This window comes from Ananas comosus, linkage group 2 (assembly GCF_001540865.1).
Source record: "Ananas comosus cultivar F153 linkage group 2, ASM154086v1, whole genome shotgun sequence".
In the NCBI taxonomy this organism is placed as follows: Eukaryota; Viridiplantae; Streptophyta; class Magnoliopsida; order Poales; family Bromeliaceae; genus Ananas; species Ananas comosus.
The window spans coordinates 8,129,947-8,149,183 of NC_033622.1; the positions used below are offsets into that span (position 1 = coordinate 8,129,947).

The following is a 19,237-nucleotide window of genomic DNA, read 5'->3' on the forward strand; positions in this document are numbered from 1 at the left end:
ACAAAACTTACTTAGAACCTTAAATTCTAAACTCATACCTCAACTTAATCCTCGAACAAGTGCGGGTAATTCGCTTTCATCTCCTCCTCGAGCTCCCAGGTAGCTTCGCGATCGCTATGATTGCTCCACCGGACTCGAACGTAGGAAATTTCTCGATTCCTTAACTTACGTACCTCCCGAGCCAAAATCATCACCGGAAACTCCTCGTAGCCCATATCTTCTTGCAGTTCCGGCGGCTCATAAACCAAGACATGCTCAGGATCATGCACATACTTGCGGAGATTAGAGACGTGGAATACGTTGTGCACACCCGCAAGCTTGGGTGGCAATGCTAGTCGGTAAGCCACCGTCCCAATCCGCTCCAAGATCTCGTAGGGGCCGATATAACGAGGACTTAACTTCCCTCGCACCCCAAATCTTTTCACGCCTCTCATTGGCGAAACTTTCAAGAACACGCGGTCACCCACCGTGAACTCCAAGTCTCTATGGCGCCTATTTGAATAGCTTTTCTGTCGAGACTGCGCCGTGAGCAATCTCTTGCGAGCAAGGTGGACTTTCTACTCCGCCTCTTGCAACACATCGGGACCGAACTCTACATGCTCGCCCACATCACTCCAATGAATGGGAGATCGGCACTTCCGCCCATAAAGAGCCTCGAACGGTGCCATTCCCACACTCGCGTGATAGCTGTTGTTGTAGGCGAACTCGGCCATCGGCAGGTGCTTACACCAACTCCCCTTATAATCAATGGCACACGCCCGCAAGATATCCTCCAAGGTCTGAATGGTTCTCTCGATCTGCCCATCAGTCTGGGGATGAAACGCGGTACTGAACTCGAGTCGTGTGCCGAGGGCTTCCTGCAGGCTTCTCCAAAAGTGCGAAGTGAACTTGGGGTCTCGATCCGACACAATCGACTTCGGCACCCCATGCAGCCTCACCACCTCATCAAGATACACCTGCGCTAGCTTCTCACCTGCCCAAGTGTTGTGGATCGGCAGAAAGTGTGCCGATTTCGTCAAACGATCCATAATCACCCAAATCGCGTCGTGGCCACCCGTCGAGCAAGGTAAACCGACGACGAAGTCCATCGATACGTCCTCCCATTTTCAGACGGGAATAAATAAACTCTGTAGTTTCCCCGTTGGAAACCGACGCTCTGCTTTCACCTGTTGGCATACCAAACACTTTGCCACGAAGCGCCCAATATCAGCTTTCATTCCCGCCCACCAATAAAGCGTCTTCAACTCATGGAACATCTTGGTGCCGCCCGGGTGGCCGACGTCAGAAGACCAATGCGCTTCTTGCAAAATTAGCTTCCGAAGCTCCTCGTCGTTTGGCACACACCACCGGTTTCGAAACCGAAGTGCACCACTAGCATCTATGCTAAAATCTCCACCATGGCCACTCTCAACATTGTGCCGCACCTTCTGGAGAACTGGGTCCGCCGGTTGTAGACTTTTGATCCTCTCCAACAAGGTCGGTTGGATCACCAACATCATCAACCTAGCCGGAATTTCTGGAGCCACCACCTCAAGATCCATCTTCCCCATTTGTAATTGCAAGGGCGTCTGATTTGTAACCCACAAAGCTAGGTTCTCCGCGGATTTTCGGCTAAGTGCATCCGCGACCACATTTGCTTTTCCGGGGTGGTAAAGGATATCAACATCATAATCCTTAAGCAACTCCAACCACCGCCGTTGTCGCATATTCAGCTCCTTCTGGATAAATAAGTACTTTAGGCTTTTATGGTCGGTGTAGGTCTCGCAATGAGCACCATATAAATAGTGTCTCCAAAGCTTCAAAGTAAAGATCACCGCCACCAATTTCAAATCATGAATGGGGTAGTTCTTTTCATAGCTTTTCAACTGACGGGATGCATAAGCAATCACCCTCCCGCCTTGCATCAGCACACACCCCAAACCCAGATAGGATGCATCGCTATATACTACATAATCTTCACCCTGCACCGGCAAGGCGAGTACCAGAGTCGAAGTTAATCTTTCCTTCAACTCCTTAAAACTCCGGTCGCACTCATCGCTCCAAACGAATTTGGTGCCCTTCTGCGTCAGACGGGTGAGTGGAGTCACGATCTTCGAAAATTCCTCCACAAACCGTCGATAATAACCTGCTAGGCCCACAAAACTCCGGACCTCAGCAACATTCGTTGGGCACGGCAAACTCTCAATCGCCTCTACTTTCCTCGGGTCTACTGAAACACCGCCCTCGGAAATAACATGCCCGAGAAAAGTGACTTCTCGGATCCAGAAGTCACACTTCTTCAGCTTTGCGTACAATTTCTTCTCCCGAAGGATTTGAAGTACTACGCGCAAATGCTCCGCATGCTCTTCTTCACTGTGCGAATAGACCCAAATGTCGTCTATAAAGACTACGACAATTCGGTCTAGACACTCCCTGAACACTCGGTTCATCAAGCTCATGAACGCAGTCGGGGCATTTGTAAGCCCAAACGGCATCACAGTGAACTCGTAGTGTCCATACCGCGTACGGAATGCGGTCTTCGGAACATCCTCCGGCTTAATCTTCAACTGATGGTAGTCGGATTGAAGGTCAATCTTCGAGTACACTCGCGACCCCTGTAACTGATCAAACAAGTCGTCGATGCGGGTAACGGGTACTTGTTCTTCATGGTGACCTTATTCAACTCGCGATAATCCACACAGAGTCGAAAAGATTCATCCTTCTTGTGCACGAACAATACCAGGGCTCCCCATGGTGACACGCTCGGCCTGATGAACTCCTTGTCGGGAAGATCCTGCAACTGATCTCTCAACTCTCTTAACTCAGCCGGCGCCATACGATACGGGGCCTTTGATATCGGCACGGTTCCGGGAATCAAGTCTATCATGAACTCAATTTCCCGGTCCGGCGGCATCCCCGGTAACTCTGCCGGAAACACATTAGGGAATTCCCGCACAACCACCAACTCTTCGAGAGTCGGAACTACTCGATCAACTTCTACAACGGTCGCCAGGTAAGCCGTGCAACCGCTGTTAACCAGCTTCCTCGCTCTTGTCGCCGATATCGTCGCGGCGAAACACGAACTCTTGCAAACTCGATACGTGAATTCCTCATGTCCCGGCTCCCGAAATGTGATCACTCTAGTTTTGCAGTCAATAGACACATAATACTTCGAGAGCCAGTCCATGCCCAATATAACATCGAACTCCTTCAACCTTTTTAGCAGCAATAGGTCGACCGACATAATCCAGTCGCCTACTTGTACTGGGCACGCCAAACACCGCTTCCTAAGAAGGAATGATCGTCCGGGTCCTTCTACACGCCAAACATTCTCCCCCAGACGAAACTCAATGTCATGCACTTGTGCGAATGATCGATTAATGAAGGAGTGAGACGCGCCAGTATCAAAAAGAGCTCTTGCTCGAACACCGTTAACCAAAATCATACCTGCCACCACATTGCGCTCCTCAGCTTTGGTGGGCTCCTCTTCTTGCACTTGAGCGGCATACATCCTTCCGCTCGGAGCCGATCGTATAGGCTCGGGTTGACGTGGTGTTGTTGCACGCCCAGCCGACGCCGCAGCAGGCGGAACTCCATAACGGGCTGGAATTGCCGGAGCCGACGCAACAGATGGGGCCGGTGAGGCCCCTTCTTGAGTACAGTCACAGATGATATGCCCGGCTTGCCCGCACTTGAAGTACCTTCCTCGGCGCTGCTCACACACACCGGCTCAGTGGTCTCCGCCACAAAAGATACACCGCTGCGCTCCACGGCCCTTCGATTGCGATCGTGGATACTTCGGGGGCCTTCTAGAACTCGACTATCCCCCCGAACCATCGCCCGGCCGCTTCTTCCCTTTATCCTTCTCGTACGTCTCACGGTCCTCACGCTCGCAGGCGTTCCCGTGCTCGACCCACAAGGCATGGTCCAAAGCCTCTGCAAAAGTGTGAAACTTGAAGGCATGCACCGTCTTAAACACTTCGGGTCGAAGTCCTCTCACGAAGCAATCCGCTCGGTCTTGCTCCATTGTCGCCACGAGGACGCAGTTCAGAAGATGGGTGAACTCCCGCTCATACTCCTGAACCGTACGGTTGCCTTGCTTCAGCTTCCTGAAGTCTTCCCGCATCTTTTTCTTGCCGCTATCGTGGAAGTACTCCGCGAACATCAATCTTCGGAACTCCTCCCAATTAATTGGGGGAAGATCCGGAGATCGATCCTGCTTCACTCTTTTCTACCACACCCTGGCCCGCTTATCGAAATAATGAGCGGCCAAATTCACCTTATCCCGTTCCTCGGTATAAATTTCCTCGAACAGAGTCTCCATTGAGGCCAACCAAGTCTCCACTGTCCAAGGATCTATCACTTCTCCGTCGAATGTAGGCGGGTGGAACTTCGTAAACCTCGTGAGAGCCGTGTATCCACGCTCTCGCTCTGCCTTCTCAGCCGCTGCTCTGGGCGTAGGGGATCTAGACGCCGCAGGAGGAATATCCACCGGTGGTGGTTGCGCCGCCACCGGAACCGGCGCATCGTCCACACCCTCAGCCGCATTAGGAGCGCGAACCGAAGGCGCAGGTGGATCGCAGCCTTGACCAACTGCCGCAGCCACCGCCGCAGCTTGACGCTCCATAAGCTCCTGGAGCCGATCAAACCGCCCTGCTAGCGCAGCAACTTGCGCTCGCAACTCTTGTACCTCACTAGGCCCAGCTGGCACTTGCGCCACCGAAGGCACAGCTGACTCGGGCACCACTGGAGGTGGGGCCGGAGCAGTCCTACGCACGTAGTGTCTCTTCGGTGCCATAGCTCTTGAAACGCAAATAATCGGTTAATCACTTAACCCAACAACATCTTCGCAATTACGAAAACGACTTAGCTCAATTACATTAATCAGACGGAAGCTCATAAGTGCACTAGCTCTCGGCTCTCGGCATTGTATTGTCGGCCGCCAACACAACCGCCTCAAACCAAGGACTAGTATCACTAAATTCATTTCTAGCAACTACTAGAATATCAACACCAATTTCGACCTAATCTGTCAACTTCTGTCGCGTCACAGGTTCACGTCGCGCTCACGCACCTATAGCCTTATGGTTCACCATCCTAGAGTCTCCTAGGTCAGTCCTAGACTCTCTCTTTTGCTTGCTCGTACTCGCTCTGATACCATGACTGTCACGCCCCCGCCCCGAGACCGCTACCGATTTGGTCCGGTTCGGACGCGGCGAACGGACCGCCGAACGGACAACAACTCCCCTATCTGCCCAAGGCTTCAACAAAGAGATCATGTACACAAGTTCCCAGGAATCACACTTGTTTACATACATGATCTAACAATGACGACGGAGCACAAACAGTGCTTAACAACCAAGAGCAAGCAACACAGGTAAGCATACAAGTGATAAAAAGAGAGAAGTACCTAACTATTAAACTTATTTAACTTTATACAATTATTTCATCTTTTACAGTCTTCCAAAGCATATGTACAATCACTCTCAAATCCTCACCCTATACAACATTTACTCTCAAACATAAATACAGGGTAGAGCTAATGCCAAAGGAAGTAGAGCTAGCTATGTACATATGCCACTATGGCGCTAGGCCCTTGCCGTGATCCTCACCGGGGCTACTCGAACTCGAACCTGCAACAAAGTGGGATGAGAACTACGAATAGTTCCCAGTGGGTTCGGCCGCCGACTCCGCCGATCTTCCTACTAAGTCTAAGCAGGCACAGATAGATATGCAGATAGATAGATATAACTGAAAGCATTAACAAGGAATAAGCAAGTATAGGTATGAACATCTAACTATGCCTCAATATGGAATCATGCATGCATGTCATTCACACTGAATTCGTAGCTACCATACTACTATGCTCAATAATAAGGGTTGTTTATTATTTTACCCAATCATTCGATCAATCCGGCAACACAATCTCACATTAATAAGTCTAATAGGGAGAAGCCTCGCTGAACTATTCCCCGAGACCGCCTGCGGACAGATACACTGACTGTCCAGGCAGCGCATAGCGACTGCCCCTCGAGTGACAAATACTCCGGAGTGCACAGTTTGTGGGGAGCGACCCCGATAAGCGCAGACAGGCTGTGTGAGTATAATCTGAACTCACGAACTGGTCCTACAAACTAAGGTTGGTGTCAACATAGAATCAAGCGTTCCAATACCCAAGCTCATAGTGTTTTGCTACACTAGGGTTCTCATGTTCAATATCAACTAGATGCCACTCGTTTGTGTTTATGGTTAACTAGATGCCACTCGTTCTTTTGACAAGTTCTCAACAGGCTAGATCCTTATTCATCCAAGCATGTTCATCACATATAGGGTTAATCATCTCATATTCAGCTCATGCATCCTAGGTTCTCATTCACTATATCTGCGAAACTAAACTGACACTAGTATGCAATAATGTGTAATAACTGCATAAAACACCCTATAATGCTATATTACAATATGTAATGGATTGACGATAGAACTCAGACATAGAAAGCAGCTCGACTGCTTCGAGATGGCACTCTCCTACCTTTTGGTAGCGCCACGTAGTTAGCAGACTCGACGTCGCGGTCCCTGTGCGTCGCTTCAACTCCTCGGGGCAAAGCGAACCCTCAAGTATCAGTTTCGGCGATATCTTCGCGCTCACTCGTCGAATCGACGAACCGTCTTCGCCTACGCTTTTAGAGATCTAACAATTAGGTTTGCGACCTCTTAAACGAGATCAAAATACTAGATTTCCAAAAATCCCAAAACCGTGCCCTAGGTTGGCAACGGTGAGGAAATCTGTGGTGCGAGCTTCAAATGCGAGCTCGAACCGTCTCCTCAACCTCAATAGGTTCCAGTCGAACCATCTCTAAGCAAAAAAAACCCCAAACCCTAGAAATACCATTAAAGGGTTTAGAGCTTACCTCTATACAAAGCTCCAAGCTTGAGAGAGGAAGAGAAGAAGATACTCTTCTTCTTCTTCTTAGTCTTCCTCTTCCTTCTTCTTCTTCCTCTCCTTCTTCTTCTCCTTCTTTTCTTTCTAGAGAGAGAGGGAAAGAGTGTGAGAGGGAGAGAGAGCAAATGAAAGGGAGAGAGGGGTCCCCCAGCCTCTCTTATAAGCCATTTTGTAAATAAGCCCCTCAACTTTTCATCTATGAAACAGCCCTGCCTGTGCATTTCCCGCAGTGAGGGACCGGTCCTAGCTTGGGGAGACCGGTCCCCGAGAGCCTCACATTCTGGCAGAGGGGATTTCGCGTTCGGGAACTGGTCCTTACCTGAGAGACCGGTCCCCAAGAGACCGGTTCCCGAGAGTTGGATTTTCGGGACAGCCAAATTTCGGCCTATCTCACTGGGTTAACGTTTGGGAACCGGTTCCTACCTGCCAGAGACCGGTTGCATCAAGGATCCCCGCCGACCGAGCCTGATGGACCGGTCCCTCCCTGCCAGGGACCGGTCCCCGAGAGCAAATTCTGCATTGGTGCAGATTTTACACTGCTGCTCTCACGGACTCTTCCTTAATGCACTTTATGCATTCTAAGCATCTTCAGACTTTCCGAAGCTTATACCCTCGACGATTAGTCGATTCTAGACGAAGTCTAATCCTTGGATTTCGAGAATTCACTTCCTTACACGGATCTCTACTTTTCACATCATATTATGTCGAGGGCACGTGAGGCTTGATTTTTAAACCTATTTGCCATTTGCAACGTTGTAGCCTATGGTTGCCTAATTGAGCTTGACAAGTTCGCAACTATACTCGTTTAGGTCGAGCCCACAAGCGCTACTCTGAAGACTGGCTTTTGTGCATCACAGTGGTCGTGGTTGGGCACTGTACTTGGACCGTTCACTGCCGTGGGTTGTGTACAGTGTAGCATAGGCTGGATAGGCCAGTTGGCAATCCCTTGGATTAGATCAATATTAACTGTTTCTCAAATAGTGGTGTATATGTACACAAAAAACATGACATGAATAGTAGTAGGGTAGTAGCCTTACAGCTATAGAGTTTCTTCCAGCTTATTATCTTGTTTTCCTTACCCACCAGCTATATTGTTTGTCCGGTACACTTAATGGGTAGGTCATTGGGGTCAGCAACCGTACCCACTGATAACTATGTAAGTTATGAGGAGCCTAAGGATCTATCTAGATTGTATCAAATACCTAAAGGGGGGTGAATAAGTGAATAGGCCAAAACTACAAATTTCAATACGAGAAAATTAAATGTGAAAAATAGAAATCACATCGAGATTTACGTGGGAAAACTCTAACTCGAAGTAAAAACCCACGGGACCAACACGCGATAACAATCTACTAAGAAATAAAAGATTACAAGAAGATTTACCGAATCCACGGACTCAAACCTCTCTTCTATCTTCTCCGGATCTCGCGCACACCAACGGGTTGTCCACCCCCCACGTCCGACTCCACGAACGCCACGTCCCGAATCCACGAAACACCAACACTTCGAATCCACAAAGCTTTGATCACATCGAATCAACGACGCCCACTCGAATCCACGAGCGCACTCCGTCCGGAGCAAGAACAATATGATCGATGATGATTTATTGCTTAGATAATCATAAAGAACCGTAGAAGATATTTCTAAGCAATAGTCGGATCAATTCTCCATGAAGAACGAGAAGTTAGGATTTCAAGAATTGATCTGATAGAAACTTGTTATTGGAGAGAGAAAGAAAGCACCCAACAAGCTTCTAGTGTTTCAAAAAGATATTCTATGCTTAGCCCTTCTTTAGAAACACCTCTACATCTTATTTATAGGTTTAGAAGACTTAGAGATAGACTAGAATTTGAAAAACTGATTTTTAAAACAAAAAGACGGTCTCAGAGTTCGGTCCTCCCGAAGGGTCCGGTCTTTCAAGGTCCAATCCTCGAAGCCAGGGACCGGTCCCTCTCTGCGTATTAGAAAATACAAGCTATGGGTTCCGATCCCTCGCTCCAGGGACCTGTCCCTCACTGCGTAACAACAATTCCAACTTACGGGGACCGGTCCCTCTGCTTCAATGACCGGTCCTTCGCTGTCTTCACGCAGAGAGGACCTACGGGGTTCGGTCCCTCTGTCCAGGGACCAAACCCTGAACCTTGAAAGGCTCAGTTTTGTCCAGATATATATTTTAAAACCCTCTAAGTCTTCCAAATACTTGTAAATATATATAAATTATCATCAACAATATTTAAACTTACCGAGTATTGTGGATCTGTGTTTTGAGTTTTTGAATCTTCGATCTTCGTCTCTTCTTCTTTAAATCTTCAAGACTCCGACTTACTTCACGAAATTTGCCAACATAAAATCCGTAACAAACTACTCTGTTTTACAATAGTTCTCACACCTATTATTGCCATTTTTTCTTGTGGAGCCTTCAGTTGCTGCAGCTATTTTCAATCGAGGTAAGGGTGTCACAGCTAAATCCCTGTCTACCCCGATCAATGAGCGAGAGGAGTACTATTTTGGGATAGTAGTTGTTTTTAATAATGTTCATACAATTGTATTTTGTTTCTTCTATTAAGAATTTTGAGATGTTGTACTTTTGGGTTTATGTTATACACCTTGCATTACATGTATGTACAAGCGACTATTTACATGTATGCATTCTTTTGTATTGATCATCATGTTTAATTGCTCAATTGCATGTCTTCATATGAAATTTAAATTTAGAGCTTAATCTAATAATTTTAGATAAAGTTAATAGATTTAGCTTCGGAAGCTGGTTTCAGCTTGGTATTATCGTTATTCGTGAATCGTGGATACTTAGATTAGTGTAGGTTGAAATTACATTCGTGCTAAAATGTCGAGCCCACTTTTACAGCAGAGTTGAGACTGTTTCGTATCAACTGGTGCCGTTCGGATTGATAGTGGCCTCGGATCTCTACTTTTTGTATCAACGGGTGCTGTTTTGTATCAACGGGACAGTAGTTGTTTTTAGTTATATACATACAGTTGTATTTTTTTTCTCCCATTGAGAGTTGTAAGATGTTGCACTTTTGGGTTTATGTTATACACCTTGGATTACATGTATGTACAGATGACTATTTATTTCTGTTTTAATAGCTTTATTACTCTCTAGCAATAGTTCTTGTGTTGTTTACAGGTGCTTCCATCTCTTCGTGTATACATGGCTTTTGGTATATGCGGCATATTTGTTTGTGAGCCTGCTGGATAACTCTAGACCCCGGGGTGTGACATTCACCCTCTCCCGTCCCACCAAAAGAAAAAACACTACTAGCCACCCCCCTTCTCCTCCCCAACCCCAACACTTCCAACAAACAAATAACAGAGGATTTTTAATAGAGAGAGGTCTACCTGCACGTGGGAGAGATCTGGTCCGTGAGGTCGACTGTAAGGGCGAGGGCAAACAACGAAGCCGCACGTCGACGACGATTGGCATAATGTGGGACGGAAGAGAGAAAAAAAAGAGTAAGGTGCAATACAGGGCCGCAGAGGGACAACGCCGAGGCCGACGTTGCACGGCGAGGGTGAGCTGCATGGTTTCAGCGACGACGACTAAGGAGCACTGAGGGAGAGAGTGAGAGAGCAATGAGTGCTTTAAAGAGAGAGAGTGTAATATTCGAGATTTTGACAGTATAACTAAACCCTCTGTTGATGATGTTTTTGTGTGTAATGTAATTACATAAGGACTCGTCAAGTTTCAGGGGAAAACGAGTTAGCATGGAGAAGTTACGCAACTGGTATTAATCACTTAAAGTGAATAGTAACTTCAGTTTTCCGGAGAAGCCAATGACTGGAGAAGGCTTCTGGTGCGTATTGAACTCCGATCATAGTGATCCAATAGCTCGTTTTCAATGGTTCGACTATCCTAGACCCAATGGCACTGATGGATTGGGTTTTGATGCACGGTTTTCGAGAAAAAGAGTTTTATTGGATCTATATGTATAGGTTTGGTTTTTGAAGATTGGAGTGGGTTGGTTTGTCGCTAATCGGCGATCAAATCAGACAAAATGAAATGCTAGATTCGATGCCCTAGTCGTGCTGAACGCATTGGCGTGATACGATCGGAAATCCGACAGACGGATCTTCGGAAAATGTGAAAAGTTCGTTGAGGGGTCGAATTGGCAAAACGAAAATTTCGCGAAAGGTCCAATATTTTATGCGTTGTTTTGCGTGAATTCGAACGTCGGGGTGCATACGCGCGAAATACACGTGCAGTGAGGGACTGGACTAAAAATTTATAGCTTTGGAGGACTAAACTACAATTAAACCATCCTATATATAGTAGCTTTAGGGTTTCCATGCTAATCCTAACCCTTGTCGACTCCTCCACAGATGAGCTAAGCCCTAGCCGTCATCAGCAGACCCTTGCCCTAGCCGTTTGCGCACCCCAGCCGCCGGCAAGTGCTCCAGCCGCCGGAAAACTAGGTTTGGCCTCTCCTCCATCACCTTCTCCACCTATCCACCACCTCCTCAGCCTTTTGTCCTCGGGGAAGCCACCCCTTGGGTCGAGCCTGCAATCTCTGGCCGAGACTTCTCCTCCGACATTATCCTCGCCTGCCCCCGCCTTCCGCGCGCGCCGCCGGTGCCGCCAGAACTCGCTGCGGCCACCCAAACCTGGTGCAGGCCGGGCCGAGATCACCCTGGCCTCCGTGCGTTGCCTCTGCCTCTGATCGGCCTTGCCGCCCTTCGACGACCTCCAGCAACCCTCCGCTCGCCGTCTCGTCGTCTTGGAGCACCGCCGGCCGCCGCCCGTGCTCTCTGCAGCCGCCTAGACCCGAATCAGATCGAGGTCGAGTCCCCTCAGCCACCGCACGCCACGCCCACCCAACGTCGGGTGCACCCCCCTCCCTCGGCCTCCGGTGACGTGTCGCCGTCGCCTCGGAGCTCCCCCGGCCGCCGGCCCGACTGCCGTCGCCAGTGAACCCGAGATCAAACTCTCGAGTCTGATCTCTGCTGCCGCGCCACCGGCTGCCTCCCGCCGCCGGCCAGCAGGTACCCTGGCCCCCACTGACCAGCCGCACCCATCCTCTGCCGGAGCGCTCGCCGTCCGGCCACCGGTGACCAACCCATGCTCCCATTGGTCCGGTAAGCATTTATTTATGTTTGTTGTACACTTTTGGGGGTTCCAGTGACTATTCCGGCGACCCGAGGACACCCCGATAATCTCGGAACTGAGCACGATGATCCCTGCATCGTGCTGAACATCGTGCTTACCTTCGTTAAGGTCAGAGATGCCCCGGTTTGCGGGATTGACGCGATTAAGTAGCTGTGCGCGTTGTTTCGCTGAAGTTCGCATAGTTCGTGCCCTTGCCACAGCGGCCGGCAGTGCTCCGAAAGGCGAGCACGGCCCTTGGCACGCTGTGACCTGTCAGCAGGTGTCTCGGCTTGGCTGAAAGATTCTCGGTTTGCGATGTCGGACCATAAAAGCCTGAAAATCACTTAAAATAATGTGATTTTATGCAATCGGGAGGACTTTTATGCAATTGCTTTTTTCGTGGCTGCTGTTGGTAGCATGTGTAGGTAGTGGGTAACCTCTGGACTCGTTGTCCAAGGCTCCCGACCTTTTCAAAGATTGAAAACTAATTTTTAATGCGTTTGTCGGCGAAATCCGCCGATGGAACGTATTTTCGATTCAGAATTTTTCCAACGGTGCCTCGTGGTAAATTGTTTTGTCGCTGAGCCTTGTTGGCTGGTTACCTACGTCGTTTCGAGGTTCGAAAACGACGGGTGAGCGACGGTGGGTTCCAGTGTCGAAATTAACACTCCTGGAAACCCGGATCGGAACGATTATCCAACGATAATCGTTTCGATATGAGGCGATGTGTTTGCTGCCAAGTCCCATGAATATTGGTGTTTAGTGACAGCGGGTGACTCGTAGTATGAGTCGGTGAGTTTCGGGATAGTTCGTGGGTCCCGGCGGAGTCCCGGTGCAGTTTTTGGGACTCCTGGTGAGTTACGATAATCGGCTTTGGAAACCGATTTTCGTAGGTTTATTAGTGGGGATTTTGAGCTAGTGTTTGGTGATCATGGTTGGATTCTAACCCTGTTCGGTTGTTATTTCCTCCGCAGTCAGAAGATTCGTACCATATTCGTACAGGTGGGTACTTCGACCCGAAGTCGGTACAGTGGTGCATGCTCGGTGACGTTTCTTTCACCCCTTGTTGTTTATATTGCATATTATATATATTGAGACTTACATCCATGTTGTTCCCGTATTACTCTAGTCGGTTGTTTCCATGTTTAGTATCATGAGTAGGAGTAGAGTAGATTTATCTGCATATGATATCTATGACCTGGTTCGTCGGTTCTCGTATCTTGTATCTGTGACCTGGTTGGTCGGTTCTCATATCTTGTATCTATGACCTGGTTGGTCGATTTTCGTATCTTGTATTTGTGACCTGGTTGGTTGGTTTTCCTATACTGTATCTGTGACCTAGTTGGTCGGTTTTCCTATCGCGTGTCTGTGACCTATTTGGTCAGCTTATTACATGGTATTGTGACCTACTTGGTCGATTGGACTACTTGATGACCTATGCGGTCAGTGTGCCCTGAGGGGCAGGATTGTCGGCTGGTTGCCGACGGTTGGCCATTAAGCATATCAGCATTGATCGCCCGATACTCGTACGCATTTCATGAACACCAGCGATCTGTTCCACAGCAAGAGGGTGTTCTTTTTGGGAAAAGCGGTTGCAGGTGCCAACCCGTGAGCCCAAGAGGGGTTATATGCATGGTAGAGTAGCAGTGACACAGGCTTGAGGTTTGCGGTGCAGACCAACAGAGCATTGGTTTCAGATTGGATATTTTTGAACTAGTTATCCGATTGATGCATGCATACAGTAGTTGTAGTGTTTATATACACATATTGTTTTACTTGTTTATCATGGCTACTGTATTACTACTATCTATACCTATGTTTGTTCTCTGTGAATGGTGAGTACTCCTCGCCCTCGTCGGCTTGCAGTACCCACTGGGAGGGGAGACATATTTACATGTTCTCACCCCCCCGCCTCCATTACAGGTGACGTCGCTGGTCCTAGTGGGACAGTTTGTGAGGAGCGCTCATAGTGGTTCGGTAGAGCTTTCGGACCCGTCCATTGGTTTAAACTCTAAACTCTTGTTTCCTTTAATAATTGAAATTAGACAATTTATATGGTTTAGCATTTTATTACTTTTGAATTTGGGATTTCATGCATGTAATAAAGGATTTATGAATTTTCGTGAAATGAAAATGGTTTTCTGTCCCTCGTGGTAGCGTATTTTAAAAAGAAAAGAGTTTCCGTGTTGAAAACAGTTTTAAAAGGTTTTCTCATGGTTTTTCATGATTTAGTATTTCAAAACCAGTTTTCGGGTAGGAAACATTTTAAACTAATAGTCGTGGATTTATGATTAAGACTCTGAATGTGAAAATATTGGTGAATAGTGTATGAATGTATGATTGTTTATATATCAGTTATGGCGGTTGTGTTCTCTTATGTATCTCGTACTTGTGCAACGCCGTGCAAATATATGAGAGACTCTATCCGTGTGAACAGTGGACTCCCTATATTTGTGGCAAATCTGGCATACCCTGAGGGTCAGATTTTTATTTTTTTTTTAGACGTTTCCACTTTGTTTTTAAACAAAATGGGACCCCGGGACGTGACAGAGTGGGAGAGAGCGAAACGGTGCAGAGTTTGAATACTTAATGGATGAGGTGAATGGTTCACCGTCTTAACGAAGCGGTGAATCATTCATCGGATTCATAAGGCAGTGAACGGTTCACCGTCTTCATATTACTCCAGACTTTGTGTGCTAGTGATGGAAGTTTGTGGGTGGGCTAGTGGTATTGAAGGCAGTGAATGTTTCACCGCCTTTAGAAGGCGGTGAATCGTCCACCGCCTTAGGAAGTCATATTACAAAGAAGGTGAATAGTTTCAGAGAAGGCAGTAAACCATTCACCTTTTTTTTAATATGACTTACAAAGACGGTAAACGATTCACCGCCTTTAATTCACCACCTTTTTGTTCACCGCCTTAGTAAGTCATATTACAAAGAAGATGAATAGTTTACTGTCTTCTCTGAAAGCGGTGAACGATTCACCGTATTAAGAGTGATAATCGATGTGATTATTTTGCCGATTTTAGTTTTTATACGAATATTTTTTATAACTAATCCCATCAATTTTTGTAATTATAAAAATAATTTTCTTAAAAAAATAATTATAAAAATAGACCTTTAAGTGCGGTGAATGATTCACCGCATTCATAACTTCTATTTAGCAGGAGAAAAATAATAAAAGCGGTGAACCATTCACCGCTTTTACCATCGTAAAATTATAATAAAAAGGAAGAAAAAGAAAGAAAGCGGTGAATAGTTCACCTCTTTTAAAAGACTATATCTACAAATAAAATTTTAACAGGTTTATTTTTAAAATAAAATTTTAGAAGAGGACTATTGAACTAAAAACCTCTTTTTATATGGTTAATTTTTTAATTACCAAATTTTACAGGGTTATTTTTGAAAATGGCCCCCTGCTAATCGGTGTTCTCGAAAGTTTCTTCCTCGGCCCCGCCTTTCCCCCTAACATGTTACAATTCCATGCTTCATTTTTCCCCGACCTTGCGCAAGTTCGTACGGCGCGCGTGACCATGAGCTCCTTGGAAGGTCGTCATCCGTCCTCCGCTGCCACTATTTCTTCTTCTTTGGGAGACTCTCGTAAAAGGGGGAGACCCGATTCCGCACGCAGAAACCCTCGCAAGAGGAATTCCTCTTTTGCGGACTTTGGAAGGTTTTCGTCCTTCTTCTTCTTGATCTTAATTTTTCGTCGTCGGCGTCATCGTGGCTTCTCCTATTAATTTCGCCTTCTTTGATTCCAGTTACATGGCAGAGAAGAACAGGAAGCTGAGGGATCAGTTCGAGACGGACGCCTCCACCTCATCTGCAGACGGGAGGGGGATCTTCCGTGGTATCTCCATCTTTGTCGACGGATTTACCATCCCCTCCAGTCAGGTCTGCTTAAACTTCCTTATTCTCACCATTATGCTCTCTGCCTGTTTTGTCTTTCCACTTTCCACTTCTTAAACATTGTTTAGAGCTGTGAAATTCGTCTAATTAATTTAACAAAATATTCAATTCAATTAACTAAAATAACAAATTGAAGTCAAGACTTATCGGTATAATTTAGGTACCTATGTTTAAAAGGGCGAATGTCATCATCGGTCACCAAATTTCGGGAAAAGTTTTTATCTAGGTTATTGAACTCTAATTTGTTTCAATTAAGTTCTGTTGTATTCGGGTCATTTTACTATACTCTATATATAGTTCATCAACAAACGGCAAATTGATAGCTAATTCAGTTATCACATCATCTTCTAGTGATGACTGATGACATGACTACTAATTTTATATCTTGGAGATCATTAGACAGCTAATTTAATCGTCAAATCACTTTTTAAGATTATGTAATAGTTGAATAAAGAATATTTTGAGATGATATAGTAGTCTACATGACTAGAATTTACTGCCATTTGATGCAGCTTAAATTCGAGTTGTGATCAATTTTGAGTTATTTCTTGATCAACTTAGTTGATTTAGTGTTTTTTTTGAATCTATCAAGTGTCTAATTAGGTCGATCCTTTTGTTTTAAACTACTTTCAGATGATTTTTGTTCATATTTTTAGGGTAATTTTTTGGAACATCCTATTTGGTCTCTGTTAAGGCTAATTGGGACATTTAGGATGGGTTTGAACCTATTGGATCTTGTTTCTTTATAGGATCCCTAGTCCGGCTTATTTAATGTCAAGAAAGTCCTATATGATACAAGATAATTTGGGATAAGTTTTGAAGGATTAAAAATGTTCTTTTAGGTCCGATTTGGTGCTTTGACATATAGGACAGTAGGGATTTGGAATCAAAACTATAATGAAATTTGTTGCTGAGAATTAATTTTTCTTAGGGTCGTATGCATGTTTACGGTTTACCCCTCTCTTTCTTCTCTGTGCCTTGATTGGCCGTTCCTTCTTCTGTCCTGCGCACCTCTTGTCCTATCTTTCCTAACTCTAGATTGGGTTCTCTTCTTAATTTTGGTATCAGTATTAAGAATAGACCTAGTTGAATTTATGTTTGCACCTATTTAGTATTAGAGCAAGTTAGGAAATCCTGGACTATGTTTTATTATCCCGAATATTGATAGTTCTTCAGCTGAGCAGCAAGTTATGATCATGTTTTAGAGTTAGAAGATTTTGATGGTCAATTTTCACCCAAAAAAATCTTTTGAAGTGGTTTGACAACATAAGATATTACTTCTATTACCATATGTCGGATGAAAGAAAGTTAAAACTGTACAACAAAATTAATTGATGGAGTGTAGAAGTGGCGGAGGCAATTATTATTGAAGAGAATGTAAAAGAGAAAGATAAGATTAGTTCATGGGATCGCATAAGAATGCAAATGAAGGAGAAATTCTTACCAATTGAGTTCAAGCAGAAGCTTCTTCAAAATTTTTATAGTTTGAAACAAGACTCAAAGTGTTTAAAAATATACTGAAAAATTCTTTTATTTGCTTGAATTGAATGATTTTGAAGAAGATGCGATAGAAGATGCCAATTTCTGCATCAACAGGCTACAATATGGGATTCTAAAATTGCCCATTATGAGATCCCACATGTAGATGCTATTTATTCATATGCCATTGAAGCAGAAATTAAATTAACTGGACGAAAAATTAGAAATTGTTTCAAAATAGAGAAAGAAAAGATGGAACTACAAATTTCAATTAAGGTTTAGAGATTGACGCAGTTTTGCCTCAAGTCTGTAAATAATTGAAGAAGTTGTTGATTCCCCATCAGATAAGTTGATTGAAAAGACGCATAAAATTTCAACAGATCGATGTGATGAGGTATCTCCAACGAATTCAAATCAATATCAAAGATTCCCAAAGTGTTCTTTTTTTTTTCCTCTTCCGTATCGCCTCTACTGTTAAGCGAGAAGTTTTCAATTCCTTAATCACAAGGATTGCTTGTGCCGCCCTTGCTGTTAAGCGAGAAGTTTTCAATTCCTTAATCACATGGATTGCTTGTGCCGCCCTTGCTGTTCCATGCTGAGGCCGTGTTGGCACGTGGCATGAGGTCATGCTAAACTGTATTGAGAAAGGATGCTTTTTAACACTTGTTGGGTACTTTTTGGTTTTTTTTTTTGAGATAAAAATGTTATATAATGGTTCGTTTGACATTAAAACTTGTAGAGCTTACAAATCGACTAACCTTTTTGTGCAAATAGAGGGTCCATTACATAACTAGTCCAATTTGCTTTGAAGTAACACAAATTTGACGATTGCTTCTAATTTCTTTCATCATTTTTGATTTAGTGATGGTAGTGTCTTCCTGTAAGTTTTTCTTCATATGTGACTATAATTTTGCCTTTGTGAGTGCAATTTCATATCATGTTAATTTTTTATTCTTGATTTAGTAAGATATCTATTGTTCTATTCATGCTAAACTTTGTAAATATGAACATTTGGACTATTTTTTAAGGTAGTTGAGACATTAAAACACTCTAATAAACTATTTTTTCTTGACAAACTAATAAGACTAACCTATGCCAAATCATGCGAATGTGTCAATTACATGCCACTGGTACAAAGAGCTATGCCAACATTGGCACGGGGCGTGCTGTTGTGCTGTGCCCGTGCCGATCGCACGATGGCACACTCTGTGCCACTGGCATGCTTTGCATCATGGACTTGGGGTGGAAGGCCCGCTCGTTCGCGTCAGACTCGTGTTTGACGCAAATACACATCCATGGGGCATTGGCGCATCCCACCAAAATCATATTCTCACTGAAAAACATATTAAAATAAACAGTGATGTGTAAGATGAGGAAAAAACCGAGATCTACGAGGCCTATCTACGAGGCCTATTAAAATAAACCTGCGGGACGGGTAGGGTCTACGAGGCCTATTTACGGGGAGAAAAAAAATAACTTGAAAGAAAATTAAGAAAAAGAAAAAAATCATCCACCCTCCTCTCTTTTTTCTCTAGAATCTCCACTCTTCATGCTCTATGCACCAATACGATTCCTCTCTCGTCCTCTCACTTGAGCCTTTGGATGGTTTGAAATCTTCTAAAGGTAATCTTTCTCCACCTCTCTCTCACTCGTTCTCTATTTTGCATAGGGTTACATTGAAATCAGATAGAAATACAGTTTTTTTTTTCATTTTACTTTTTTTTGCGCACAAACAATATTTGACAGTAAACTTTTAGGCCTTTTGGGAAATGCTATGGACTCATTTTGGGTAATATCAATAAATCATATGTGGTGGAGAACTTCTAG

The 19,237-nt window shown here is 45.1% G+C and overlaps 1 protein-coding gene across 14 annotated transcripts in view; it reads left to right on the forward strand.

Moving 5' to 3' along the window:
- LOC109728471 (DNA repair protein REV1) overlaps nucleotides 15,464-19,237 on the forward strand; it is a 107,025-nt gene continuing 103,251 nt past the window's right edge. For 5 of the 14 annotated variants that reach the window (XM_020258912.1, XM_020258918.1, XM_020258926.1 and 2 more), the window contains exons 1-2: nucleotides 15,470-15,695; nucleotides 15,784-15,916. In XM_020258912.1, the coding sequence (XP_020114501.1) occupies nucleotides 15,493-15,695; nucleotides 15,784-15,916 (336 nt within the window). In that variant the 5' untranslated portion in view covers nucleotides 15,470-15,492. Of the gene's footprint in view, nucleotides 15,696-15,783; nucleotides 15,917-19,237 lie in introns of all 14 variants that reach the window. The other 9 variants (XM_020258905.1, XM_020258931.1, XM_020258943.1 and 6 more) reach the window with 6 other exon arrangements.